We start from the raw sequence: 26,727 nt of genomic DNA, 5'->3' as shown, positions 1-26,727 counted from the left end.
CACACACCACACACACAGGGCCCCACACCTCATATACCCAGCCCCATACCCACACGGGTCTGCATCACTGTAGCCACTCCTGACACTTCCTCTGGTCTCTTTGCTCTGGCACTTTCCAAAGCACATTCTCTGTTTTATGGCTCCTCGAGACCTTACAAGGTGACTTGTAACTGTGTCAGACCTTGTCTTCACACAGATTTCTTTCCTGCAGGACACGGGGAGCCTATAAAAGCCAGGTGCTGAGGAGACTCTAAGTGACAGGTAGTGTTTCCCTTGAGAGCTCACAGCACATGTCTCAGGCTTGGGTCTCAGCACACAGTGCCCAGGACAGGAGGACGGTCCCATAGCTTCCTCACAGGGACCCAGGCCTGCCTGCCCACATGTGTCTGTGTATGGAGACACACATCCTTGTCCACAGTTTCACTTAACCGTGGTCAACCAAGGTCTGAAATACTAAATGGAAAATTCCAGATAAACAATTCATAAGTTTTAAATTGTGCCATTCTGAGTAGTATGGTGATAACTTGTGCCACGTCTACAGTGCTAGGCCCTGGGCTGTACCCTTTGCTCACTCATCTAATGGCCAGCCCCTTGGAGGAGAGACTGGGAGCTGCCACAACCTTCACTGGACACTCACCTCAGTCCTGGCACTGTGTTGGGCCCCTGGGACACACATGGCCCATGGGTGCTGGGCTAGCCTTTGTGCTGCAAGGCTTGTGACTTTTGGTCACAGCATTTCTCTCCTACCACCTTTCATGGTCTCAGAGGTCACAACTGGGCCCACCCATACTGGTGTTCCTTCAGCCCTGCAATACTGGAAGGCTCCCAGTGTCTGTCTTGGAACTCGTATGGCTTTGCCTCACTCTGGTGTTGCTCAAAGCACTAAAATAGCCTCCTGTCTTGGGGGCAGGTGCTGTAACATGAGGGCTCCCTCTGAGTGGGGATTAGCCAGCATGCTCAGATTGTGGAAGCTGCCCAGGGGTCAGTCTGGAACCGGATCTCAGTTCCTAGTCCCTCCCTGACCAGGTTCTTCCTTCTCCTTAGCAGTGGGGATTCCATGGGACTTGACCCCACACTGTGGATGCTTTTCCTGGCTGCCTATACCAGCCAGGAGTGCTCAGCACCACACAGGTACCTGAAGGATGAGTCAGAGCGGGTGGACAGGACCACCTGGGCCTCTGAAGAGTTTCGGCCACCACTGGAGACCTTCAGCGTCACGAGGAACTGGTCACAGCATTCACTGAGCCATTTTGCTGGGAAGGAAACAATGGGAGCCCCAGCATCCAGTTGGTAGGGAGTGGAGTCGTCAAAGCAGGGCCGCCCAGGTGAGCTGGCAACAGTGCATGTCCAGAGATACCTGTGGGAGAAGTCATTGAAGGGGCAGAGTCAGGGCACCATCATGCATCAAGGGGACATCAGGTGGGGAAGAGATGACATCCATTCACTCCCTGATGTAACTGTTGGATGCTTGAGCTGGCTCCCCTACTCATGGCAGAAGGCCCTGAGTTCATGCAGGTCTTGCTTCCTGCTGACTGGCACATTCTAACCTGACCTGGGAGTGCCTGGTGACCCCCTCTGCTCACAGTAACACAGCCACACTCCTCTCAAGAATCTGCCAGGCACTGCACCTTGTTCACGTGACAATTCCTCATGATAGACAGGAATACTGTCAGCCTTCTAACAGTAGGAAGAAAACACATTTCTAGAGGCCTCGGGGAGGTGCCCTGTCCCAGTTGGTAAAAGGTGGCACTGACAGATGGCTGTAGATGTCTCTCCTCTATCTCACCATCTTTTTTTTGCTATATGATAATGGCCATGTGCAACAAGACAAACATGGTTGCTCCATCAAGGTCAAGTGGGAATGAAGGCAGCATCACCCCAGCTTTGGGCAGGACACACACTCAAACAGGCAGTTTGGTAGGGAGGAAGCCCTCTCAAGGAAGTCTTGCCTCAGTCAACAATTTCTGCAGGTGCCACATGAGTTCACTGAGTTTTAAAAGTACATTTCCCTGTCTGGTTAGTAACCACTACATTCTAGATCTCTCCGTTCCCAAAGCTGCATGAGGTAGCACTGCCACAGCCCATCAACCACCCTGGAGGCAAAAGCCACCTCTAGACACAGCTGGACTTGCACTAGGAAAAACATTCGCTGCATCCCCGCTCCAGGACTTAACTGGAATATTCCCTCCTCTCCAGGAGCAAATCCACCAGAACACACTGAGCCTTTCTTTTCAAGCACCATGCTGGGTGCTGAGAGGTGGCTGTGCAAAGATGACCATGACATATCCTCTCTGCCTCAGACTTGGGGGTTAGGGCTGCACACAGCCAGCTGAGAGCTGTGCCTACAATAGGTGCACATGAGGAACTGGGAGTCCAGGGGAGAGCCTCTTGCTTCCATTGCACTAAAGAAACACTGAACCTCCCTCCTAGTGTACAGCAAGCAGGTGCGGGATCCCAGGACTTAAAGCAACAAAGCTACCCTCTACTTATTCACAAGTATCTCCTGGATAGGAAGCGGTGCCAGGCACAACAAGTGCCCTCCTTGCGCTTGGATCCAATGCAGGATAGGAAATAAGCAGTGGCCATCTGAGTGAGAAAATAATGAGGAAAGGCAGGATCCACCATGTTGAATGGGGTCTTGGGGTAGGCCTCCTTGAAGGTGCTGCTTGAACACCAGGTGGAAAGAAGACGGTGGTACTGATACAAGAAGGAACCTGGTTGCCAGAAAGCTGAGGGGTGAGCGATCAAGGTTGAGCAATGGAGCCAGGGTGAAGAATAGCTGAAGCTGGAGGGGTCTGGGGAAGACCACACATGTTGGGCTCATAGGCAGTTGAGAACACTGGCTTCTACTCTGAGTGAAAAGGAAATGCTAAGCTGGACACAGTGGCTCACCCCTGAAACTGTAGCTACTTAGGAGGCTGAAATTTAGAGGATTACAGTTCAAGACCAGCCCAAGCAAGTAGCTCATAAGACCCAATCTCAACCAATAGCTGGGTACAGTGGTGCACACGTGTCATTTTAGCTATGTAGGAGACTGAGATTGGAAGTCACAGTTTTAGGCCAGATCAGATCAAAAAAAAAAAACTTTGGGAGACCACATCTCAATGGGAAAAAAAAGCTGGACACAGCACATGCCTGTCATTCCAGCTATAGCAGAAAGCAGAAAATAGAAAGAGGCCCTATCTCAAAAATAACCAGAGCAAAAAGGGCTGGAGACATGGCTCAAGTGTAGAGCACTTGACTAGCAAGTGTGAAATCATGAGTTCAAACCCTAGTACCACCTAAAACAAGGGCTTGGGGGAGAGACTGCTGGATGATCAGAGCAATGAAGTAAGGGCTTCTGGCTTGTTCTAGAACACTCTGTTCTCTGCCTTGGACAATCAGATACAGAGAGGTGGAGGTCTCTTGACAGAAATCATCTGGGACACGGGCCAAGGCCCTGGCAGCTCAAACCACACAAATCAGGGGAGGTGTGTGGAGCTGGTGTATAAGAGGAGATGTTAAGTGTGAGGAAGGACAAGTCAAAAATGCCGCTAAGCTGGTGGTTGAATCATTCCCTGGGTGGAGATGGGGAAGCCAGATGGGAGGGGGTAGGTTTTGTGGCTGAGATTTCTAGAGGCACAGGACAATGGGCGTTGATAAAGGGGCCCTCAGTGGTCAGGTGGAGGATATCAGACTTAGGCTCCCAGACAGGGATGGGTCACTAGGGATCTGTGTTGGAGGGCACCGGCCATGGCTAGAGCCACATCAGGAGACTGGCAGGCCCTCAGGGTGGGCTGTGGATGGGTATGGGCTAGGTGTGAGCTGGGGCCTCCGACAGCAAGAGACGCACCCATGGGTGTGTGGCCCTCACCCTCTCACACACCAAGGCATCTCACCAAGCAGGAATCATAACCAAAGAGCAACTCTCACACCTTCAATTCCAAAATCAGTTTAAACACCATCTTGCAAAGTTACCTTCATTTTACTCCCGTCTTCACCACTTTACCTTCTATTTGGATCCTAAATGAAACAGTTAAACTTATGAAAGCTGTTGCACTGAAATGTTTTAAAACTATTTTGGCAGAATTCCAAAGCCGACTTTCCCAATGTTCTTGAGCCCCAAAGTTTGAAGAATTCAGAGTCCAAGAAGAATTCAGAGTCGTAAAGCTCTGTGGCCTCACCTGAGAGCAGCCCCTGGATTGTCAGGGTCGTAGGATTGGGACCCTTTGAGAACGAAGGGGAGCGAGGTGGCCCTGGGGATGAAGAGGTGTGTGCCCTCTGAGATTATGCTGACAGGTACCTTGGCTCGTACCTCCACACCCACGCGATAGCTGCTGTGTACCACGCTGCCCTGGATGTGAACCTGTGGGACCAATGACAACGGGGAGTGTCACACAGGGATGAAGCAAGGTGCTCACTCACTGGACCTACTGCCCATGTACTGCTAGAAAGGAAAGTGGCATGTCTATATTATATCCTTGGCTCCATCAAAACCAGTCACAATTGTCAAAATAAACTACCTACTGGGTCTGCATTAGTATACAACACTGTGCAGGTGTGTGAATACAATGCCACAAATGACACCATTCAATGTGTGCACAGTATACAGTTCTTAAACTTCTTCCATCAATGGTAAAACAGGATCTTGGCATTTGTGTGCCTCTCTTTATGCTTCTCTAAGCTACTTCTTTCTAAGGTCTAAACATACAATGGATTTTAAGAAATGTACATGCAGTTGGGCTTTGGTGGCTCACATCTGTAATCCTAGCTACTCAGGAGGCAGAGATTAGGAGGATTGTGGTTCAAGGCCAGCCCAGGCAAATAGTTCTTGAGACCCTATCTCTAAAAAAAAACATCACAAGAAAGGGCTGGTGGAGTGGCTCAAGTGGTAGAGCACCTGCCTAGCAACTAGCAAGCATAAGGCCCTAAGTTCAAACCTTACTACCACTAAAAAAAAAAAAAAATTCAAGAAACTTCAGATGAATACTTTTTGAATTTAGGAATCCTGAAACATTTTATAAATAAGACATTCAAGTGTTTTTTTTATAAAACTTGATGCAATTAAAAAAAAAAAAACCACACGGTCTAACCTTGCTGTGCCTCTCCCTGGGTCTCAGCCTCACCATTCTGGGTTTTCTTCCTACAGCACTCGTAACTTCCTGCTGTCTGATTTCCCAAGTAGGACAGAGATAATGAAATGACTACATGATCAAAACTTCCATTTATGACCCCAGCCTGCATTTGTCCTGCTGCTACAGCTCCAAGGAAGCTCTGAGAGGGTTCCACATCTACGAACGACAGAAGGAGCTCAACATTGGAGCTGTTGTCAGAGATACAGCCAGGTGAGGAGCTCAGAAGCTGAGGATCTGGGCACCAAACATGAGAGCAGAACTAGCAATGCACTGTATCTCCCCTACTCTGCTCTCTGTCCATGTCCCTGTTTTATCCTCTGCGTATTTTTCTTCTTTTTTCTTTTTTCGTCCCTCTCTTCCTTTCTTTCCCAGGCTGGCCTTGAACTCATGATCTTCCTGCTCCAGGGCTGGGATCACCTGCGTTCACTGCCACTGCTTTGAAGTGTGTCTTCACGTCTCTACTAGAACACTGTCCCCACATCCCACCCTTTCTAGCTTCTCCAAAGCTAGTATTTCCAGAGAGGTGTATGTGTTGGCCTTGGAAACTGAGTTTTTCCTATTACCTGCCACTAACACAGGGTCCCTCAAGAGCAAGCTGTGGTCCTCTGTCACGGTGCTGACTGTTTGGGTCTAGTTCACGCTGTGAGGGATCCTGTAGTGAGCCGCTTGTAGTCTGGGCTCGGACTCAGAAAGACCATGTGCCCCACAAAGTAAAAGAACCCAATTCTCCACTGTAGAAATTTGGGGGAGTCCCCTCTGTGGTCCCAAGGCATCTTCTCAGCCTGGCCTTCCCCACCTCATTACAGTCTGAACCCAGACCCTCCTTCCAGGATCAGTTCAAAACCCCAAGCTGTCACCCCCCCACCACCCCCCAAAGTCTGTGAACACCATTTTCAGGACCCCTCCTTCACAAAGCCCACTCTTACAGCATTCATTTTCACCAGCCAAAATACACTGAGTGTTGGCCTCAAAGTGTCCCACTGTTGTCACTATAGATGTCTCACGCATGGCCCTGCCTCTGATGGACATCGTCCTTCCTTTCTTCAAATGACAGGGTCAACTATTCTCCTGATGTGCCAGTACCAGCCCAGGGCTTGTTCAAGCAGGTGCTTTGCAAGGTTTGGTTAAAAGGACTAGAAGGCGAGCTTTTCATTGATTACTTGGCCAGCACTGGAATGTATGCTCTCTTGGGAATGTATGTTCTCTTAAAATCCTGTCCATGCCTTTATTCCAACAACCCCATTTTTTTTGGACAGAACTTGTTTAGAGTTACAAATTCTGAGCTTTTTTGTAGGTCTGGGCTAGCAGTATGGAAAGAGCAGACTGACCTTGGCAATGGCAGTGTAGTTCCCATACTCCAGTGCAAAGCTTGGGAGCACGAGGGTCTGTCTGTGGGTGTTGATGGCAGCAGGGAGGGTGACAAGGGACCCCTTGGAGTCCAAAATTCTCCAGGTATAAGAAAGACCTTGGGAAATGTCACAGAGGACAGCAGCTTCAAATGTCACTCCTAGTCTCAGGGGTTGAGACCGCCATATCTGAGTATTGACAAGAGAAGAATCTCAGTAAATGTCCATCTCAGTAAATGACAATGATATGATAAATTACTAGAAAATCTCACTTATAAACCTCCAATCACAGGATGGGATCCAGGACTTTAGATAGCACCAGCAGAAATACTACATCTGTTTTAAAGACAAATGCAAAAAAGCAAAAGAAAAATAGTGTTTGTATTTACAAACTCCTAACGGGAAAAGGAAACTTTATGAGCATAAAATTTGATTACATACAATTTTTCAACTTGTAAATGTCAAAAATATAAACTCTAAAAACAATAGAAAAAAAAAGAAAATGACTTGTAATAAATGTGACATATATTTGCATTTTCTGTTTTATTTTCCTTGCCAAAGAAAGTCTCAGAAATCTGGATATTTGAACCCTAAATGTTTAATATGTATATCTTTAAAAGCTAAGGGTATTTTCTTACACAAACACAATATTATCCTATCTCAACAATTATCAATGATTTTTTTTGAACTCAAGTACTACTTGAGCCACTCAGACAGATAGATGGATGGATGGATGGATGGGTGGTAGGTGGATGGATGGATGGATGGGTGGATGGTTAGATAGACAGATAGATAGATAGACAGATAGATAGCAGTTACTTTGTCCTGCTTAGCCACTGTACCCTCTCTCTTCCCCCTTCTCCCTCCCACTGACCCCCCCCATAGTCCTCCTTTACACTCATGTTCTATTATTATCATCATTATTATTATTATTTTATCATCATCATTTAGCTCATCATTTAGGAATCTAGATTCTGCATATAAGTGAAAACACGTTTGACTTTTTGAGCTTGGCTTATCTCACTCAACATGATGATTTCCAGTCCCACCCATTCTCCTGCCGATGATATGATTTCATTCTTATTTACATATATATCCCACATTTTCTGTATCTGCTCATTGGTTGTTGGGCACCTAGGCTGCTTCCAAAGCTTGGCTATTGTAAACAGTGCTGTGATAAACATGGCTGTGCAGGTATTTCTCTTGAGTGTTGACTTGGATTCTTTTGGATCTATGTCCAAGAGTCTATGGTGGGGTCATAAGGTAGGTCTATTGGAGTTTCTTGAGGAACCTCCACACTGATTTCCATAGGGTTGGCACCAGTTTACATTCACACCAACAGTGCTTCCAACAGGGTCCCTTTTCCCCACATCCTCACCAGCATCTTTCTCTTGATTATGGCCAATCTGACTGGGGTGAGATGGAATCTCAGTGTAGCTTTGATTTGCATTTCCCTTTTGGCTGTGGGACATTGAACATTTCTTCATGCATTTTTAACTCAGGGCCTCAGGCTTGCATAGCAGGCTCTCTTACTGCTTGACCCTGCCAGCTCAATTATTTATTATTTTGGTGTTTAGTTTTTTGAGCTCTTTGTGTGTTCTGGAATTAATCTTTTATCTTACAAATAGTTGGCAAAGAAGATGCCCCACTACTGACAAATGGATCAAGAAAATGTGGTATCTATACACAATGGAATTTTATGCAGCCATGAAGAAGAATGAAATGTTATCATTCGCTGGTAAGTGGCTAGAATTGGAGAATATCATTCTGAGTGAGGTTAGCCTGGCCCAAAAGACCAAAATCATATATTCTCCTTCATATGCGGACATTAGATCAAGGGCAAACACAACAAGGGGATTGGACTTTGAGCACATGATAAAAGCGAGAGCACACAAGGGAGGGGTGAGGATAGGTAAGACATCTAAAAAATTGGCTAGCATTTGTTGCCCTCAATGCAGAGAAACTAAAGCAGATACCTTAAAAGCAACTGAGGCCAATAGGAGAAGGGGACCAGGAACTAGAGAAAAGGTTAGATCAAAAAGAATTAAAGAATTAACCTAGAAGGTAACACACATGCACAGGAAATTAATGTGAGTCAACTCCCTGTATAGCTATCCTTATCTCAACTAGCAAAACCCTTGTTCCTTCCTATTATTGCTTATACTCTCTCTTCAACAAAATTAGAGATAAGGGCAGAATAGTTTCTGCTGGGTATTGAGGGGGTTGGGGGGGAGAGGGAGGGGGCGGAGTGGGTGGTAAGGGAGGGGGTGGGGGAGGGGAGAGAAATGACCCAAGCCTTGTATGCACATATGAATAACAAAACAATAAAAAAATGCAGTAGATTGTTCCTTTAAGATGTTCCTAAATCCTTAGTCCTCATTCTATAGTATTGTCTTGACAAATAAAAATAGCACCATTCATTTACTGAGCACTTACTATATGCAGCAATAAGTGAAGTTGTTTATTATCTGTTATGTGCTAGTCAATCTTATTTTTTTAACAATACTCTCATTAATCAAATTTTTATATATGAGAAATGCAAAATGTGCAGAGGTTAAATAGCTTTTCCAAATTCATAGTTAAACCTGGGTTATGTAGAATCTGATGATTATCCAAGGATAATAAAGTAATAAAGAAGTGACAATTTTTTTTTTCAAAAAAAAAAAAAACATAGTTGGCAAAGTCTTTCTCCCTTTCTGTAGGCTGTCTCTTCATTTTGGTAAGTGTTTCTTTTGGTATGCAGAAGCTTTTAAATTTGATGCAACCCCGTTTGTCAATCCTTGCTCTTATTTCCTGGACAATTGGAGTCCTATCCAGGAAATAATTGTCTATAAGTGTCTCCCCTGTGTTTTCCTGTAGTACTTTCAAAGTTTCAGGTCTTTGATCCATTTTGAACGATCTTTGAACAGGGTAACAAACAGGGGTCTAGTTTAGTCTTCTACAGGCGGATATCCAGTTCTCTCATCATCATTTGTTGAAGAGGCTGCCTTTTCTCCAATGTGTATTTTGGGATCCTTTGTCATAATCAGGTGGCCATACCTGGGTGGGTTTATTTCTGGGTCTTCTATTCTGTTCCATTAGTCTTTGTGTCTGTTTTTTGTTTGTCATGCTTTTTCTGTTTACTACGGCTCTGAAATATAATTGGAAATTTGGTACTGTAATATCTCCAGTACTGCTATTTCTTGTATGTTTCCACAAGAATTTTAGGAATGATCTTCCTATTTCTGTGAAGAGTGATATTAGGATTTTGATGGGGATTGCAATGAATCTGTAGATTGCTTTTGGTAATACATCATTTTCATAATACTAATTCTGCCAATCCATGAACATGGGAGGTCTTTCTGTCTTCTGGTATTCTCTTCAATTTTTTACTTCAGGATTTTATATTTTTTTGTTATAGAGGTCTTTCACCTCCTTAGTTAAGTTTAATTCTTCTTTTTTGGTGGTACTGGGGCTTCAACTCAGGGAACTTGAACACTTGCTAGGCAGGTGCTCTACCACTTGAGTCACTCCATCAGCTCTAAGTTTATTATTATTATTATTGTTATTATTATTTTGCAGTACTGGGGCTTGAACTCAGGGCATTCACCCTGAGCCACTCCAAAAGCCCTTCTTTGTGGTAGGTTTTTTCAAGACAGGGTCTCGTGAACTAGTTGCCTGGACTGACTTGAATCATGATCTGCTGATCTCTGCCTCCTGAGTAGCGAGTATTCCAGCTGTGAGCCACCAGTGCCTGGGTATTCTTACTTTTTTTTGAGGCTACTATGAATGAAATTCCTTTCCTGATTTCCTTCTCAGCCTATTCATTGTTATTGACTTTTGTATGTCAATTTTATATCCTGCCACATTGCTGAAAGTGTTTTGGTGGAGTTTTTAGAGTCTTTTAAGTATAGGATCATATAGGGATAATTTGACTTCTTCCTTCCCTATTTGAATCTCTTTAATTTCTTTCTCTTGCCTTATTGCTCTGGCTAGTAATTTCAGTACCATATTGAGTAAGAGTGGGAAAAGTGTGCACTCTTACTTCATTCCTGACTTTAGAGGTAATCAGTTTTTTCCTGGTTCGTATGATGTTGGCTATAGATCTGTCATATACAGACTCTATTGTGTTGAGGTACATTCCTTCTATTCCTAGGTTCTTCAGAACTTTATCTTGCAGCTAGGATTTCCTAGGTGGAGCTGTGACTGGTAGGTACTGTGCTGATCCTTAGGACTCTATTTTTTGTTTTGTGTGGCAACTGGTGTGTCCTCCTGGGTTTCCATTGAGGGCCCTGTCTGGCCAGACCCAAGATCTCCACCACCTGTAGTTTCTCTTGCTCAGCTCTGTCCCTACTGCTTTAGGAGTCCATGGGATCTGTGCCATAGTTGTCCACAGAGAGTTCGCAGGGTGCTGATAGAACCAGATGTACTGAGCTCATGGGGTGCTGATGGAACCAGATGTACTGAGCTCGTGGGGTGCTTATTGAATCGGTGCCATCTTCCCTCAAATCTCTCTTTCCCTTAATTACCACGTCAGAGTGAGAAGTTGTGTGACTGACTGCCTCCAGTGGCCACCAGTGTGCTGTGTGTAGCTGCCTGTTTGTCAGGACAAGGTAGCTTCTTCTTTTTCTTTTAGAGCATTGATTTTTTAAAATACTATTATTCATTCATTTGTAGACATCTTTTAGATGCTTAAAGTGGTCTATTTCAGACCTGGTTCTGATAACTTGATAAAACCCCACTTTTCTTTGTAAGTGGTGGGTTTCTTGTACTTTTCTTTCAACTTTATTTACACAAGAATTTCCATAATTAGAAATTTTAAATATAAATAGTAGGTTTTGCCTTGTTTTTTGGCAGTACTGAGCTTTGTACTTAGGGACTCACACAAGTGGCAGGTCCTTTACCACTTGAGCCATGCCCCAAACGCTTTTTGCTTTTAGTTTACTTTTCAGGTAGGGTCTTGCACTTTCTTCCCAGGCCAACCAGGGAACCTCAGGATAGGGGTTCTGCCCAGCCAGGGGCACTATCTCTCCTGGGACTGATGCTGGGTGCAAGGACATCCCCTGGAGGACTTTTCTCTCCTTACAAGTTCCATAAAAATTGGAAAGAAGTATGTCCAGAAGGAGTTGAGAAATGGGATATTAAGAAACACTGGTTCTTGGTATAAATGGACTTTTGCTTTTGGCATTCTATAGGTGGCATTAGTCATCATTTAAACTACTTTTCAGTTATTTTTATTGTGTCCATTCCATGACACTATTTTAGGATTTGTCACAAAACTGCATAGTTTATAGCAAATTTTAATACTGAAATGCTAATTGCAGCCCATTAGTAATAATGCATATTGCAGGTGCATAATTCTACTTGATTCACTCCCCAGCCCCAATTTCATGATAAACACACATCTTGCAAATACACATCCACCCTTGACATATTAAAAAGCATTAGGAAAACATTGAAAATAAATGCCTCAGGTGATTAACGGTGGCTATCCATCTTCTGCTGGCTGAATTTCAATTTTTTCCTAACATCTTTAGAAAATGTATAAAGCATTAACCTGCTTTATAAATATTGCTTTCTTTGCTTTATCGATGACAAATCTCAAATGAAAAAGTTTTAAAGATTAAAAATACCAGGGCTGGCAGAGTGGCTCAACTGATAAGAGCTCCTGCCTAGCAAGCTTGAAGCCCTGGGTTCAAATTCCAGTGCCACTAAAAAAAAAAAAATTAAAAACTAGATTCATTAATATGCACAAATTTTATGTTTCTATGTATCAGCTAAAAAATAAAACTAAAATTTAATAATAGAGCCAGGTGTGGCACACCTGTAATCCCAGCACTCAGAAGGCTGAGGGAGGAGAATCATAAGTCAGTCTGGTTACATAGTAAGTTCAAGGCCAGCTTGGGCTACATAGTGAGTGAGCCTGACCTGTCCTCCAAATAAGTAAATAAATATCAGGGCGTCAGTGGTTCATGCCTGTAATCCTAGCTACTCAGGAGGCAGAGATCAGAAGGATCACAGTTGGAAGCCATCCCTGGCAAACAGTTCACAAGACCCTATCTTGAAAGAAAACCATCACAAAAAAGGGCTGGCAGGGTGGCTCAAGTTACAGACCCTGAGTTCAAACCCCAGCACTGCAAAATAAATACATAAACAAACAAACAGTAATAATAATAAAAATAACCCCTTCCCAAAAATGGTGGCGCCTTATGACTTGGCCTCCCAGTAGAATTAGGATCCCAGCCTGAGCCTCTGGTCCCAGCCTTGTGACTGCCCAGTTGTGGTCTCTTTCTCAAGTCCCCTCGATTTTTGATCTGTCTTCTTCTCCCCCTCCCCCAGAGGGCACTGAGCTGCCTAGAGGGTGGGTAGGGGTCTTGCCTGTGAGGGGCTGGAGAGGCCTAGGCCTTCCCCAGGCAGTGTCATGTGCTCTCTTGATCTCCACTGCATACACTGGGGGTACAGCGACCCCAAGACTCCCAGGGCCCAGCAACTGACCTCTGGGGCTTTCTGCCTGCAGGAGGAAATATTTTGGCAAATGCTCTGTTACAGATTTGAATTTCCATGTGTTATCTGAGCATTTCTGCCCTGAAAGTATAAATGAAAGACCTCAAAGGAATGAAAGAAATAAAGGCAATCCTGTTTTTCCCAAAACTATAGCTGGTGCTCAAAAAATTGATTATTTAATTTGAGTGTCAAATTTTCCTTTTTCTTGCATACACTACAGTTCTCTGTTCAATTAGAACAAAAAAGAAGTTTGAAAAAAAAAAAAAAACCAACTCAAAGTGAGCTGTGCTGGATGCCAGAGGCATAGATGAATAAAGGACTTATTCACACGCTAGAAACCAGGCTTCCCCCACCCCCCACCTCACCCCCGCTTGTGGAGGACTAGCCTCACCCCACAACTGCTACAAAGCCCTCATAGCAGCTCCTTTGTGTACAGTGCAGCAGTCCAGCTTCACAAAGTCTGCTTCGTTCCCCAAAGAGCTGGCTGATCCGGACACTTAGATGCATTTGGAGCCAGTACAACACGAAGGCCTAGGCCCCTGGCCCTACCTGCACCTTTGCAAGCCCCATGTTCTTCACTGGGGGTGGCTGGCAGGGCTTGTGCACAATGAAGACGTGCTTCCTTAGGACAGCGGAGCTGACACTGTTGAAGGTATAGACCTCCACTGTAAATTCTCCCTCCCTGGAAGGGGGAGAGACAGAGAAACGAGAAGGAATAGGTTGTTATCTACTGGCTCACTTTGTCCTTCATAACCAGACCTGTATAGCTACAGGTCTTGATGGCTACTTTATCCAGAGAGTGGGGACAGAGAGGCATGGATCACAGAGGTCATTCCTGTCCAATTGACGGACAGCCACTCACCCCATGTGGGTCAAACCCAGTGCTCACTGACTGGAACTCACCTGCTCTGGATAACACAACACAGTCGGGTGAGAACACACTGCTTCCAGCAGCCATGCCCTACCGTCCTGCTGATTACAGAGCTATCCAAGGTTTTCCTTGTGTGATGTGATCCAAACCTAAGGGTCTCTGTGAAGATCTTCCTAGTCTGGTCTTTGCTCCCAGGGTCAGATTTCTTGACTAATCTCTTAGGCCACTGAAAACTTAGAAGGCACAGGATAGGTCCCCAACTCAGCCCTGTGTCCAGCCCCAGGTTGGGTGAAGAGATATGGCACAGGAGGAATGTGGGAACCAGGTAGCTCCTGATCCCGCAGGCCATACTGCACTGATGAAATACACATCGATACAGCAAATGATGCAAAATAGAGTCATTCAAGACTTCTGAATTTGAAACAAAAAAAAAAAATAGTCCCATCAGAACACCACACATTCAAGTTGACTGGGACCTGAATGTCACCTGCCATCCTGGAGCTCCAGGAAGAAAGGCAGGATGAAGGCTGTGTGGTGGTCTCAGGTTGAGGGGAACCCAGGGCAGACGCTGGTAATGACCCTGATGGTCCAGGGTGGCATGAGAGGACTTCTAGGTTCCAGATGCCTAAATGCGCCAATCCACCAGGCACTCTTGCTCAATTCCTTCTGCCTAAAATCTATTTCTGGTAGAGAAATCCTGAATTGTGGCCAGTAAAGGATCATTCAGGAGTCCTCATGAAAGTGAGAGGAGCCCCAGACATAGGATCTGTGGACATCCTGCAGTGACATAAGTCTGCAATCTTTCCCGGGTGCCACTCCCACCTACATCTTGCTTTCTGGATGCTCTGTACACTGATGTCCCCTGTGGCAGCACAAAGGTACCAGGCCAGTCTTAGGCTCGGCCTCAGCCATGCTTATCTCTCACAACTTTGAGGACTGGGTGCTGACTGGGAGGTCTCTTTCTGCCCCCACTCAGGACCTAGGACTCACTCTAGTCAGAGACTCAGCTGGCCTGTTCATCTGCATGTTGTCACATTCCTAACATCTTTGAGATGTACAATTCTGTGATTTGCACCTGTATTTATTTTGGATAAAGACAGTCATATCTCTTTCTTATCTGGGCATGTGTTACAGACTGACATTTTGGTGGAAAGACCACATATCCAAGGGTGGTCCCATCTTATGGGAGTCCCCACATTTTTTCTGCCAAACTCCTGCTCAGGGTTTGCCCTTTCGCCCCCATGCAAATGCCCCTGTGAGAAGCGGAATAAGTTATCTCCACAGCACACCTGCCTCTTTTGCAGCAGGAACCCCCTTTGGAGGCCTGAAGGTCTCTGTCTGTCTGTCTCCCTCTGTCTTCTCTCTCCCTTCCTCTCTCCCTCTCTTTTTCTCCCCCCACCCATCTCTCTCTGTCTTCTCCCTCCCTCCCTCTTTCCCTCCCTCTCTCCCCCTCCCTCTCTCTCTTCCTCCCTGCCTCTCTCCCTCTTGCTCTGTTTCTCGCCCCTTTCCTCTCTGTCTCTCTGCCTGCCTCTCTGTCTGTTTCTTCCTTTCCCCTGGATTGTAATCTCCTCCACAGCCACAGTCAGGTCTGATTTGTCTCTGTTTTACAGCTGTCACCTACATTGCCTTAAAGGCAGGACAGCAGTAGGGAACCAAGAGCTGGTCTGTGAGAAGCAATCTCAGCTACCACGTGTAGCGACCTGTCACCCACTCCACATGGCTTACCTGCTGTAGACATGGCTGGCGAAGCTGCCCCCTAGGCTGATGGTACTATCCCCAAAGTCCCACCGATAGGTGACATCTGTGCCAAAGTTGATTCTACACTCAAAGGCCACACTGGTGTTTACCAGGGCTGAGGCGGGGGACACGAGCCGGTTGGTCACAATTCTCTTCTGCACCCTGATGAGGTGGGGCTCAGAGACCACACTGCTGATCCCATTAGAGGCCTTGACTGTTACACGGTACCTGCGGGATGGAGAAGGAGGGCAGAAAAGCCACATGGTAAGATGAAAACAGAGATGGACAGAGTCTTTAACAGAAAGACAGGGAGTGGGGTTAGCTTCAGGAATTATCGTAGTACCCAGTGACTTTCACCTTATCAGGAACAAGGGAGAGTCATATTTTTTAGCTTGTCTGCCTCATTATTTTGTTCATGTGTCCAAGCAGGGGATAGGCCCGCTGCCCTTCCTCAAGGGAAGAATGCCTTAGATCACAAGATTTGAACCTGGGATTGCCCTGCACCCTGTCACTTAGGGCACACTGAAGGGAAGGGAGTCCTTTCTTTAGATCTTGTGCCAGAGTTCAATTCAAAGAAATATAGTGGCTCATCAGAGTACAAGCATGACACCCTTAAAGTTGTTTTGGCAGCAACAGGGCAATCTTGACCCTATTCGGGCTGCATTACCACGCCACCCATTATGATAATGGTGGCTACAGACCACTGGGGGATGCTGAGTCTCCTTCTGACACTTCTAGAAGTTGTCCTCACTGGCGGATGGTTCTCAAAATGCCACACAAACTCCAGGGTTGTGGTCTCCTTGGTCACAGCCACAAAGGTGATGTCTGTGTTTGCAGCAAACACGGTTCCGTTTGTGTAGACAGAGACAGCTATGACAAAATGAGGGAGACGTGGGCATGTTAACACAGAAGGGTTGGAATCCACAGAAGGGTATCAGTATCTAGACTTTCCTCTTAGTCATGACTGAGAAATGGGAATGCACCTCCATACTGGAGCACAGGGCTGGGTCTGAGGTGCAGTCCAAGTTTAAGGTCATTGGTAACAGCTTGAAAGGCAAGATGGTGGCTCCTTTGGGACTTGTGCTTGGAAGGCTGTGGGATGTAAGGCCACAGATGACTGTGTGACAGCCCACCTTCTCATGCCCTGAGTGGGAACCTCACAGCCTATGATTATTGGAAAAATCCCATAACAAACTGCCCATGAACACAAAGCCTGTGGAAGACAGAACCCACAGCAGAACTGGTGTCACCTGTGGCTTTAGTCACTGCAGCCAACATAGAGGGAGGGTCTGTTAAATATAACTTAGACCAAAAACGTACATTGCATCTTATACCAAACAGTCACGCTGGGCCAAGTCTGACTGTCACCCACTTGGGACATAGAAATAAAGGACACATTGTATGAAGAGATGGATGGAAAATGATGCATTACAACAGTACCTAAAATAAGAAAAAAAATAAGAAAATAATCTTAAAATTAATTCACTTTTGCCATGCCACATATAGCAATATTTTCCATTTTTAACTTTCTTTAAATTCCAATAATTTTCAAAATTTGGAACACTTGTTCTGAAACCAGAGGGGTCTGGGAAATACAAATTTTGTCACAGAATTTCTCTTGTAAAAATTTTCTTTAATCTGGGTGCTGGTGGTTCACACCGCAATCCTAGCCACTTGGAGGCTGGGATCAGGAGGATTACAATTCAAGGCCAGCCTGGGCAAATAGTTCATGAGGTCCCCGTCTCCAAAATAACCAGAGCAAAATGGACTAGAGGAGTGGCTCAAATGGTAGAGTGCCTGCTTTGCAAGTGTGAAGCCCTGAGTTCAAACTCCAGTCCCACCAGAAAAATTTATTTAAATGACTTGTCTTCAGAGAACTCCCTAGTTCCTCCCTTGCTTTAAAAGTATAATGAGTAATCTTTGTGTCACAGGGGTCCCTAAATGGGAGCTCAAAGATGAGCTACCTGCATGTAAGACCACTAGAATGTTATGTGAGATTTTGTGTGTGTATATGTGTACATACTATACACCACACACACCTGTGTATGGATGGATTGGGAGACAGAAACCAAACACTAAACCAGATCCTAGAAGAGGGCTGTGGTTTCAAACAACTCATTTATCATAAAGGAATATTTTCAAAGGAGGTGGAATTTTTATTATTATTATTACTATACTTTTGCATAGTTTTATTACAAAGACAAAATGCTTATTTATAACAGGGTAAAGTAAAATGAATATTTTGTCCATACACTAGAATTTATGAAAAATACATCATGAGTAAAAGTGACATGATCTCATTAACAACTGAAAACTGATGCTCACTACAGTCTGGCAGTCAGAAAGAATGAGGAAAGTACAATTTATGGATTGGCACAAGATTATCCAATTATCAATCTGTTGGACTTCAGATCCTAAATCCTGGCATGGAACCCACAGAATTCACACAGACTGTGTTCAACCATTGACTAGAGTGGCTGCTTATCCATTCAAAACTTAGATAAACAAGTCAATATGAATGCCCAATGGCTGGCTGTGTAAGAGGTGCTCAAACTACTTTTGCTGAAAAGCACTGACTCCTTACTTGGGCCCACAAATTAACTAAAAACAGGAAAATCTTGGTATCCCTGCCCCTATTTTGTATCTGTCTTTGCTCTAAGCCATTCTCTTTGCAGTCACTTTACAATCACGTTGGATTCCAAAAAGGACAGAATGGATAACATCTTTATGACAAAGGACTGAAACTTCCCATAAGGAACAGTAGAGACTTGCAGGACAGACACCCTCCAAGTAGGACAATGACCTATAATGATGAGCCTGCACCCTGGAGCAGAAGCAATCATCTCATGGGAACCAGATGACTCCCCTCAAGTAATGACAGTGATGACATCTCTGGAACCCTTGGACTGAGATAATGGTCAACCAGACCACACCTGTGACTGGGACTGTTTAACTATGCATGCCTTTTGTCCTCTGTCCCCAGTTCTTTGTCTACTTAAACCTGTAGCTTATGTCTGTACCTTGAAGATGGCTGAAGATGGCTGAGTGTTTATTCTGCCTCTTCCATGGCATGCCCTGAGCCATGCAATAAACCTCCTTTCTCTGCCTTCACCATGACTCTTTATTTGGCATTTAGGGGCGGGTGGCCAGGCCTGCCATGTGGAATCTCAGGACTCTGGGCCTCTGGTTTCAGCTTGATTGTGATGACAGGTTTTAAAAGCCCTCCCCTACATAATTCTTGAATAGTTTCTCTCCCAGCTGAGTGTATGGGAAATGTGCAGTCAATGTACAGAATGAGTTATGAGCACTTCTCATGAATGAATTCACAGGCTGCATTTTCCTCTGTGTTCTCCTTTTTCCTACTCCTGGGAAGTGCTACCCATAAGTCCATCCACCTAAGCTGAGCACTTTGGGGTTCTCTTTCCCTGGCTCCCTGCTGGCTCTCTCTAGTGCATATGGATTCTTCCCTCCATTACAGTCCCTCTTCTATGCCCTAAGTCTCTGAGATTCAGATTCCTCCTTTGCAAAGCTGACAGGAAGGGAACAGAACACCTACTGCACAGGTAGGTGTGGGAAATTAGAGTTCCTGACACATCTGGAGCACTCAGTGCTACTTTTCAGCCCTGGCTTTGCTATGGTTGGAAGACAGGCTAAGAGAGGGAATTCGAGACTCTTAGAACATATATGACTTGATATTGTATTTCAGGTTGAACATTCTTCTCTATCTTTGAGCCTTCTTTTCAATTTGTCATTCACACCCAACTCAAGGACAACTCAAACCATCCCCACCTCAGCCCAGGGACTACGCATGCCCCACCCCTACCCTCATCAATTATTGGTTAGGAATTACCAGGTTCTTCCCTTCCCATAGGTTAGCACAGGTTTTAAAAGCACCTGGAAAGAGGAAGACACTCTCTCTGCTTCTGGCTTCCATTTGGCCCCACCATGGCCATTTGTAACTTCTTTCCTTAATCTTGAATAAATGCCATTACCTCCGTTACTGTACCCATGTGTCCTGCCTGGATGCTTCCACGTGGGACACAAAGAATTTGAGAATCTTTTGATCAGAGACTGTACCAGCCTACAGCAGTTGTGCCGTCTGCTCAGAGTGTCTCCCACATCTGCCTTCGTGTTCATCAAATGTGTTAAGTGCCTATTTCAAGTAGTCCCTGTACCTCCAATTACCCACAATCCTTCGCTTGTCAACCCTTCACTTGTCAACTTCCCAGCCCCTGTCAATGCCCTTTTCCGGGCACTTTTCTGTCTTATCATCTCCTGTTTTCATACACATATCTTAATGCCTTCACTTGATTACAAATTCTTTGAGGTCAGTACTCTGTAGGACTCCATCGTTGTGTCCTCCCCATGCACAATATTTTGCAGTAATTACTTTGTGCATGAGAGAATAAATGAGAGTGCCTGTACCAATTTAGAATTGTTATAACTTGGATGGTAAAACTAAAGCAGAGAGAGGGAAAGGGACAGGGAGAGGGGAGGAGAGAGAGGAGGGAGAGGGAGAGGAGGGAGTGGGAGAGGGACAGGGAGAGGAGGGAGAGGAAAGAGAGGGAGAGGGCCAGGGAGAGGAGGGAGAGGGGGAGACAGAGAAGGGAGGGGAGAGGGAGACAGGCTGCTGTTCCAGCTAGGGTCTTGTTGCTCAGCCTGCAGACACAGGTCTTACTTTTCTGCCTTAGGTTGGAGCCAGCGAACACAATAACTTCATCCTTGTGGACACTGCTGGAATTCAAGAGCACAGACACAGTCTCGTGGCCAATTTCCACATAATAAGGTCCAAGTTCCACTTCCGCTCCATGAAACCCACAAATAACAGCCTGGAGCTTGTAGACACCTTCTGGTAGAAGAAGAGAGAAGGGACATTTGATGGATTTGTAGACATGCAAAACAGCATCTGCAGAACGGTCAAAAAGGCGGACTAGCCTGGGAACTGACACCAGGGATTTTTCTTATCTCGTTTCCAGCTGGGTCATTTCCTGGGCATGCCACCATACAGTGCACAGAGCACCACACTCAGCACTCAGTTTAATGTTCTGCTGTGCTGAAATTCTTCAAATTTTTTTTTATTAGTAAGGGATCCTGCGTTTATACTTCCTACTGGACCTGAGATGATGTATCCAGTCTTGTGCAGAAGGAAACAGTCACTGTGTGAAAATAGACATTGGTCATCTCAGGGCTGTCAAGAATAAAGTCAGTGGTGGTCCAGTTTCAAGGCAAGGTATTTGACTCTGGCTGCTGGCTTGCATATCAGCGTGTGGGTGTTGGGGGAGAGGCAACTGATAAGGGAACTTAAACTGGGAGGGGTAAATCATGATAGAATGAGGAAATGGGAAAAAACTGTGTATATGCCAGAAAGCAATATCAAGGGGAGACCTTCACACCACAAAAAGAGGCAGATTCCACTTCTAAAATTTAACCAATCCCGAGAGAGGCATATTTTAAAATAACCCAATAGGAATTAGGTGACATACAGGAATAGACTGTAAACTTCACAGTATTCAGCCAATGAGGAACTGGGGGAGGGACTTGCGTGCTAGCAATAAATGCTTATTGTAACAACTTCTGGGGTCTCTCTGCTTGTCAGGCACCTGATCTTGCAAGACTGCCATTAAAGTCTCAGTTTCACTGTACTCTGGTGTCTCTGAGTCCATTCGTTGTTTGGACAGGTGAGCATGTTTCTCACAGGGCTAAGCACAAAACACTTCAACAGCCCAAGGAGATATATCAAGGAATGATTATGAAAGATTACAAAATGGCCCCAAGCCCTTCCCTGGTTTTCCCATCCTTCTAATATGACAGTAACATGTCACCGTGGTTCCTGTCATTAATGGTATAGCCTAGCGTTTTCACACTTTGAATTGGTGCTACTCTTGTGGTTAATGCACTTGCCAAGTGCTCACACAACTGGGTTTGGCCTCTCTTGCTTTGAAGTAGCCTGTGCTAAAGGATGAGAGACGCATAACTGAATTGTCCCATGGAGCCAGCTATCTCCAGAAAAAGAGCCATCCAACTGATGGCTTACAGATCTATGAATGAGCCCACTGAGACCAACCTAGACTCAAATCAAACATGGATGAGCAGGATCCATCCTAGAGGAAGGAAAGAAAAGATGTCATGAAATGAGAATTCAGTACAAAGGACTCAGTGGCTGTGAATGTCACAGACACATACCTGTGCACACACCTAACACACACACATGCCACCCATAGACAGCTAGTTCAGATAAAATCAACTTTACAATTATGAATAGTGTTATGAAGAAAGAAAGGAGAAAAGGAAGAGAGGAGGAAGAGAGGGAGGGAGGAAGGCCCATTCAGAATATACAGAGTATGCTCATAATAGATTCAGATCAATTAATAGATCAAGATTTGCCAGGAAAACATTGCCCACTGGAAGGTAAAGGACTGAACAGCTTGGGGAATCATATCTGCTGTGATGCAAGACCAGAGAGAAGAAATGAAGGCAACATTTCAAAGACCATAACAAAAATAGAAACTGCAGAGTAAGAGAGAAGAGATACGGAGGAAGAAATGACAAGCAAGATGAGATGAAAATAAAGAACAAATAATAAGATTGGAAAAAACTAAATAGATGTAACACATCTATGACCAAAGTCTCCCCAAAACAATTCTACTAAACTATTGGAACAGAAAAAAATATTTAGCAACGTAATTAAAGAAATCTTTCCTGGAACATGAAAGGGCAACACACATGTCTACATGTGAAAAGGGATTGACTGGGGTTGGCAGAATGGCTCAAGTGGTAGAACACCTGCCTCGTAAGCACGAGGCCCTGAGTTCAAATGCCAATACCACCCCCCTCCAAAAAAAAGAAAGAAAAGGAAAGGGATCAACTAAGACAAGCCCACATCCATCCAAATATCAGAAGACTAAGATAAATATGCAAAAGAAAAGAAAGGCTACTTAATGAAATGCATTTGAAAATTTATACAGCCTATCTGACATCTAGCCAGCAATTTCCATAAAAGCAAATTCTCTTTTTTTTTTCCTTTTTCTTTTATTATTCATATGTGTATACAAGGCTTGGTTCATTTCTTCCCCCTGCCCCCACCCCTCCCTTACCACCCACTCCGCCCCCTCCCTCTCCCCCACCCAATACCCAGCAGAAACTATTTTGCCCTTATTTCTAATTTTGTTGTAGAGAGAGTATAAGCAATAACAGGAAGGGACAAGGGTTTTTGCTGGTTGAGATAAGGATAGCTATACAGGGCATTGACTCACATTGATTTCCTGTGCGTGGGTGTTACCTTCTAGGTTAATTCTTTTTGATCTAACCTTTTCTCTAGTACCTGGTCCCCTTTTCCTATTGGCTTCAGTTGCTTTAAGGTATCTGCTTTAGTTTCTCTGCGTTAAGGGCAACAAATGCTAGTTTTTTAGGTGTTTTACCTATCCTCACCCCTTCCTTGTGTGCTCTTGCTTTTATCATGTGCTCATAGTCCAATCCCCTTGTGTTTGCCCTTGATCTAATGTCCACATATGAGGGAGAACATACGATTTTTGGTCTTTTGGGCCAGGCTAACCTCACTCAGAATGATGTTCTCCAATTCCATCCATTTACCAGCGAATGATAACATTTCGTTCTTCTTCATGGCTGCATAAAATTCCATTGTGTATAGATACCACATTTTCTTAATCCATTCGTCAGTGCTGGGGCATCTTGGCTGTTTCCATAACTTGGCTATTGTGAATAGTGCCGCAATAAACATGGGTGTGCAGGTGCCTCTAGAGTAACCTGTGTCACAGTCTTTTGGGTATATCCCCAAGAGTGGTATTGCTGCATCAAATGGTAGATTGATGTCTAGCTTTTTAAGTAGCCTCCAAATATTTTTCCAGAGTGGTTGTACTAGTCCACATTCCCACCAACAGTGTAAGAGGGTTCCTTTTTCCCCGCATCCTCGCCAACACCTGTTGTTGGTGGTGTTGCTGATGATGGCTATTCTAACACCTGTTGTTGGTGGTGTTGCTGATGATGGCTATTCTAACAGGGGTGAGGTGGAATCTTAGCGTGGTTTTAATTTGCATTTCCTTTATTGCTAGAGATGGTGAGCATTTTTTCATGTGTTTTCTGGCCATTTGAATTTCTTCTTTTGAGAAAGTTCTGTTTAGTTCACTTGCCCATTTCTTTATTGGTTCATTAGTTTTGGGAGAATTTAGTTTTTTAAGTTCCCTATATATTCTGGTTATCAGTCCTTTGATGTATAGTTGGCAAATATTTTCTCCCACTCTGTGGGTGTTCTCTTCAGTTTAGAGACCATTTCTTTTGATGAACAGAAGCTTTTCAGCTTTATGAGGTCCCATTTATCTATGCTATCTCTTAGTTGCTGTGAAAAGCAAATTCTCTTAACTCAACCATCTAAAATGAGGATTACCAGTAGTGTTCAAATGGCAAAAGCCAACTACACTGTGGAAAGAGAAACAGCTAAGACAGAGATTCCCAAAGCTGGATGATGAAAGGATGTCCACAATTGCATGCAGCAGGCCCTGTGATGAGGTGGGAACCACCCCATATGCCAGGGATCCCCTTCTCTCCCTCCCTCCCTGTGTCCCTCTCTTTCTTTCTCCCTCCCTCCCTCCCTTCCTCTGTCCCTGTCTCCCTCTCCATCTCTTTCCCATTGTTGGGTGGGGTGGTGAGAAGAAACAGGAAGGAGGGTACCTCAGGGCTCAGTAGATGGCAGATGCTGGAGCCACACACCCTGGCTGGACAGGAAGGACACTGGGATGTGACTCATGTGACCTGCTAAGCAGTCAAGTGTTTTCCTTTTTAACACTGACTGCATTTTAAGCCACAAAGACAATCTCAGAACTTTGTGTAAAAAAAGTCAAAATAGTAGAGAGAAAAATTGTTTATCATGTTGCATTAGGACTAGAAATTAAAAATTGAACCATGACAAGAAAAGCCACATGGCATATGTGCATATCAGGAAAGGAAGAACAAAACACTTGCAAAAAAAAAAAAAAAAGCAAGAAGGAAACAAAGACCAAAGCACAAAGTAAAAATGATGGAAGGAAATAAGTACAGGTATTAATGAAAATTTAAAATCCGTAAGAAGATGGGCACCGGTGGCTCGCACTTGTAATCCTAGCTACTCCAGAGGCAGAGATCACAGGATCAAGGTTCGAAGCTAGCCCAGGCAAATAGATCACGAGACCCTGTCTTTAAAAAAACCCTTCACAATAAAAAGGGCTAGTGGAGTGGCTCAAGGGGTAGGCCTTGAGTTCAAGTCCCAGTACTACAAAAAATAAAAGAGAGAGAGAGAGACAAAGTATGCAAGAGTTGGCCAGAGCCCCAACTCTGTGCACATCCTACAAAGGAGCTACCAGACTGGATAGAAGGGGTTCACAGGGATGCAGTGCCCCCCCCCCACCGCCAGGGTCACAATACTGCTTCTTATGTCCCCAGGCTCTGGAGGAGGATGCTATGTATCATACCTTTTTTGTACTGGTGGTAGGCAGTCATGGCCGTTGTCTCTGTCATGTTGCAAAGCCTCATTTCACCTCCAGAACCGTCCCCAAAATCCACCAGCAGACAAAGAATTGCTCCCGAATCCACGTGAACATGGAATGCAAGAGCTGGAGTGTCCGATTTAGGGAAGCAACAGATGGCTGGGCTCCCAGTCTTATCAGGACCTTGTGCGGGGGTAGCCCTAGGAGGATACTCACTGAGGCAACAGGGCCTCTCAGGAGCAGACCAGGGTGTGGGGATGCTGGGAAAGCGGGAAGCTCCAGGCAGAAGGCCCAAGTTGCTGTGGGAAAGAGGCAGAGACTTCAGATTTCAGGACAGTCTAACAGGAGCCTGGGAACATGGCACCGGATGGGGTGAGGGAAGGTATGAGCAGTCTGGCTGGGGTCAGCCAGTAGGAAATGAGGTGTGGGACACCTGGGGAAGGCCTTGGTTCACTGGTTCTCATGGTAGGCTCCAGCTGGCATCACCAACATCACTGCACCCTTGTGAGACAGTCACCCCAGAAATCCTGGGTCCAGGTCAGCAAGCCCCTAGAAGACCCTGAGCTCTGCAGAAAGTGGAAAACCACTGCTCTAGCTACAGAAATAAGAGCAAAGTACAAATATTTTTCTCTCATCCCTGAAGTAGTGAACCTGAAACTTGTGTCTCCCACATGCTATAGTTTTTGTCCAATGCTCTTCTCTGCTGGTCAGGCTTGAGATTTGGGGGACCAGGACTTTGCCAGTTGCTGTCACCTCAATTCCCACATCCATCCATGTCAGCCTCTTAGGTCTCAGTTCTGATTACTACTGCTGTCTGCAATGCAGGGAGTTCTGTATGGGACGGAGTTCTCTCAAGAGGAGATGAACTGTGATATGTGGTTAACTTCAAATCCAGGTCTGGTTCCTGGTGTCCCCCTGGCTCCACCTCCCCACCCTCCCTCAAGGTGCGGAAACTACTCTTGAGTGCTTTCAACAGCATGTCCCCCTGAACCTTCTGTCCTATGAGATGGACATCCTGAGTAACTCTGCCTGTTCGTAAGTGTCATACTTTCTAGTCCATTCATCATTCTGGTCACTTCCTATCTTTTATTTACATTTCTTTGGTTCTTAATGTATGAAGGGAGGAAGGAAGGAGAAAGAGCGGGGGATGGAAGGGAAAAGAAAGGAAAGAAAGAAAATCCTTGCTGTGTTGGCTGCTACCACTGTGGGCCAAGGACGGGCTGTGAACAGCAAGCAGCTCCCCCACCCAGAAGAACCCCACACAGCCACAGGTGCTGCGCTCCCAGTGTTCTGTTCCATTGGCCACCATTTGCACTCCAACCTGCTATCTGCAACACAGGGGCAGCCACCACGGGTGCACTAAGGAGGGGAGCGCCTGGGGACACAGAAGGTCATGTGTGTCTGCTCTGGCCTTTCTTCCTGTTTTCCTGCCTGCCACACAGAACTGACATACACAGCCCTTCCTTGCTGAGACACTCCTAGGACCCTAAGTGCCAACAGATAAGACCACACCCCTTATCTTGGTCCCAGGGCTCACAGTAATGACTAGTTCATCACCTGCACCCTTCTTCCCACTGCCTGCCCCATTCCCACCAGACACTGTTGTGGTGGATTTTCCGATGCCATTGCCCCAGGCCTGGCACAGAGCGGAGGTGATGCATGCCACTTCCAACGACAGACTGCAAGTGCCAGGGAGGGGA

The 26,727-nt window shown here is 45.3% G+C and overlaps 1 protein-coding gene across 1 annotated transcript in view; it reads right to left on the bottom strand.

Moving 5' to 3' along the window:
• The window catches only part of Pkd1l1 (polycystin 1 like 1, transient receptor potential channel interacting), a 130,872-nt gene that overhangs the window by 85,351 nt on the left and 18,794 nt on the right, over nucleotides 1–26,727 (bottom strand). Inside the window, exons 5-13 of the mRNA XM_074058154.1 lie at nucleotides 24,986–25,326; nucleotides 20,230–20,400; nucleotides 16,872–16,991; nucleotides 16,253–16,421; nucleotides 15,540–15,779; nucleotides 13,493–13,625; nucleotides 6,443–6,649; nucleotides 4,164–4,345; nucleotides 1,136–1,357 (exon numbers count right to left, since the gene is read on the bottom strand). Of these exons, the coding sequence (XP_073914255.1) occupies nucleotides 1,136–1,357; nucleotides 4,164–4,345; nucleotides 6,443–6,649; nucleotides 13,493–13,625; nucleotides 15,540–15,779; nucleotides 16,253–16,421; nucleotides 16,872–16,991; nucleotides 20,230–20,400; nucleotides 24,986–25,326 (1,785 nt within the window). The remainder of the gene's footprint in view (nucleotides 1–1,135; nucleotides 1,358–4,163; nucleotides 4,346–6,442; nucleotides 6,650–13,492; nucleotides 13,626–15,539; nucleotides 15,780–16,252; nucleotides 16,422–16,871; nucleotides 16,992–20,229; nucleotides 20,401–24,985; nucleotides 25,327–26,727) is intronic.

The sequence above is a fragment of the Castor canadensis genome, chromosome 2 (assembly GCF_047511655.1).
Source record: "Castor canadensis chromosome 2, mCasCan1.hap1v2, whole genome shotgun sequence".
Lineage (NCBI taxonomy): Eukaryota > Metazoa > Chordata > Mammalia > Rodentia > Castoridae > Castor > Castor canadensis.
This window is presented reverse-complemented; position numbering and strand designations above follow the sequence as displayed.